Source organism: Nanorana parkeri, unplaced genomic scaffold (assembly GCF_000935625.1).
Source record: "Nanorana parkeri isolate BGI_ZX_2015 unplaced genomic scaffold, ASM93562v1 scaffold1291, whole genome shotgun sequence".
Taxonomy (NCBI): Eukaryota; Metazoa; Chordata; class Amphibia; order Anura; family Dicroglossidae; genus Nanorana; species Nanorana parkeri.
This window is the reverse complement of record NW_017307559.1, coordinates 207895-209603: the sequence shown is the minus strand read 5'-3', so window position 1 is coordinate 209603 and position 1709 is coordinate 207895. Positions and strand designations below refer to the sequence as shown.

The window sequence follows — 1709 nt, the reverse complement described above, 5'->3', positions numbered from 1 at the left end:
GAGCTCTGGTCAGATATAAAATACATAAATTTGATCCATCTACGTGTTCATTAAACGTACCTGAATTGGACTCGGCGATGGCCTCCTGTACAGTAGAGCAGCTTAGGTTAGGAAAGGGGGAAGCAGCACAATGAACCACTTAGTTGTGCCGCAGTGCAAGGAGCATGCCGATAGCAGGAAAAAGCACAGACGGAGGAGCTTATTAGTCTGCTGCTTCTCCTTTTACTGTCTGGTCACAGGTTGGAGGAAGGACATGACTTGCAGAAATTTTAATAAACTGTAGAAAATGTCATGTCTCCTGCCCTGCCAGACCGGGGTGGATGGACAGAAACAATTTTTGGAGGGTAAAACAGCTCCCACATACAGCGCAGTGGTTAGCGTTTCTGCTTTGCAGCACTGGGGGACCCCTGGATCCAATCCAGGCCGGGTCACTATCGGCAAGGAGTTTGCATGTTCTCCCTGTGCTGTGTGGGTTTCCTCCCACACTCCAAAGACATGCTGGTAGGTTAATTGGCTCCGGTCTAAAATCAGCCCTGCATACATGTGAGATAGGGACCTTAGCTTGTAAGTTCCTTGAGGGTAGGGACTGATGTGAATGTGCAACTATGTAAAAGTGCTGCGTGAATTGTCAGTGCTATATACCGTATTTTCCGCTCCATAAGACGCACCTAGGGAGTGTAGGGTTCTGTGTAGTTCCTGACAGCTGAGACAGGTGGCGCTGTGATTACAGCACCACGGTCTCACTGATCACATAGAACAGACGTTCTTCGTCTGCTCTACGGTGAGCTCCTATGCCGTGGTCACGGGTCCCCCAGAGGAGCGGGGGGATGGGGCGGGCAGGATACTATACATTCAGCTCTGCTTGTCCGAAGCCGGGCTAAATGTACAAAAAAAAACACTTGCCCGGCGCCCGAAACGGCATGTCCCGGGCGTCGGGCAATAGGAATTCCCCACCCCTGGGTACACATTCGCTCCATAAGACGCACAGACATTTTTGCCCGCCTTTTTTGGGGGGGGGGGGGGGCGTCTTATGGAGCGCAAAATACGGTACATAAATATACGCATTTCATCTCTGCATTTAGCCATTTTCCTGCTGTCTAGCTATAATAAAGGCATGGGGGCCGTTACCGCTGGAATCAGAAGTCTGTATATGTACACTACTGGATTAGGTATCCTAGGCACAGACGCTAGAGAGTCAGGGCAACAGCCATGCAAACAGCATTTGCAGAATGAGCAGTTCCGGGTTACTCTCTTACCTCTCCCTGGCTGATGTCATCCATAGTGCCTTTAGACAGGGGGAGCTTTATATCTTGCATTTTGCAGGCTTGCAGCAAATTGTGCCGATCACTCCTCTTCTGCTCGGATTTGGTCTCAATGGCCGTGACTTCCTTTTGTAGATGTGTCATTTCTCTGTAGGAAACCAAAACATGTAACATTTTCCTTGTCCAACACCCTCAACAATGAGGAAAACGGCAAAAAATAAATGAATTAAAAATCTCTCTCTCTCTATTAGCCCTCATTCACACTGGAATCAGCCGGCATGTACAGCAAATATTTCACATAATTTGCGGATTGTCCCACAGCTCTCCTCCCCGCACCTGACTTGGCCCTGTCACTGCTTTCCCCTCCCTGCTGGGCACCAGTCAGGTGGATCGCCTCTGTGTCACCTCTGATCCCTGCTGCCTCTGCTAAAACAGGGGGAGGGAGAG

The 1709-nt window shown here is 49.7% G+C and overlaps 1 protein-coding gene across 1 annotated transcript in view; it reads right to left on the bottom strand.

The window, feature by feature from the left end:
- Positions 1-1709, bottom strand: part of SMC1A (structural maintenance of chromosomes 1A) — a 35296-nt gene that overhangs the window by 8507 nt on the left and 25080 nt on the right. Inside the window, 1 exon segment of the mRNA XM_018569145.1 lies at positions 1257-1410. Coding sequence (XP_018424647.1) covers positions 1257-1410 — 154 coding nt within the window.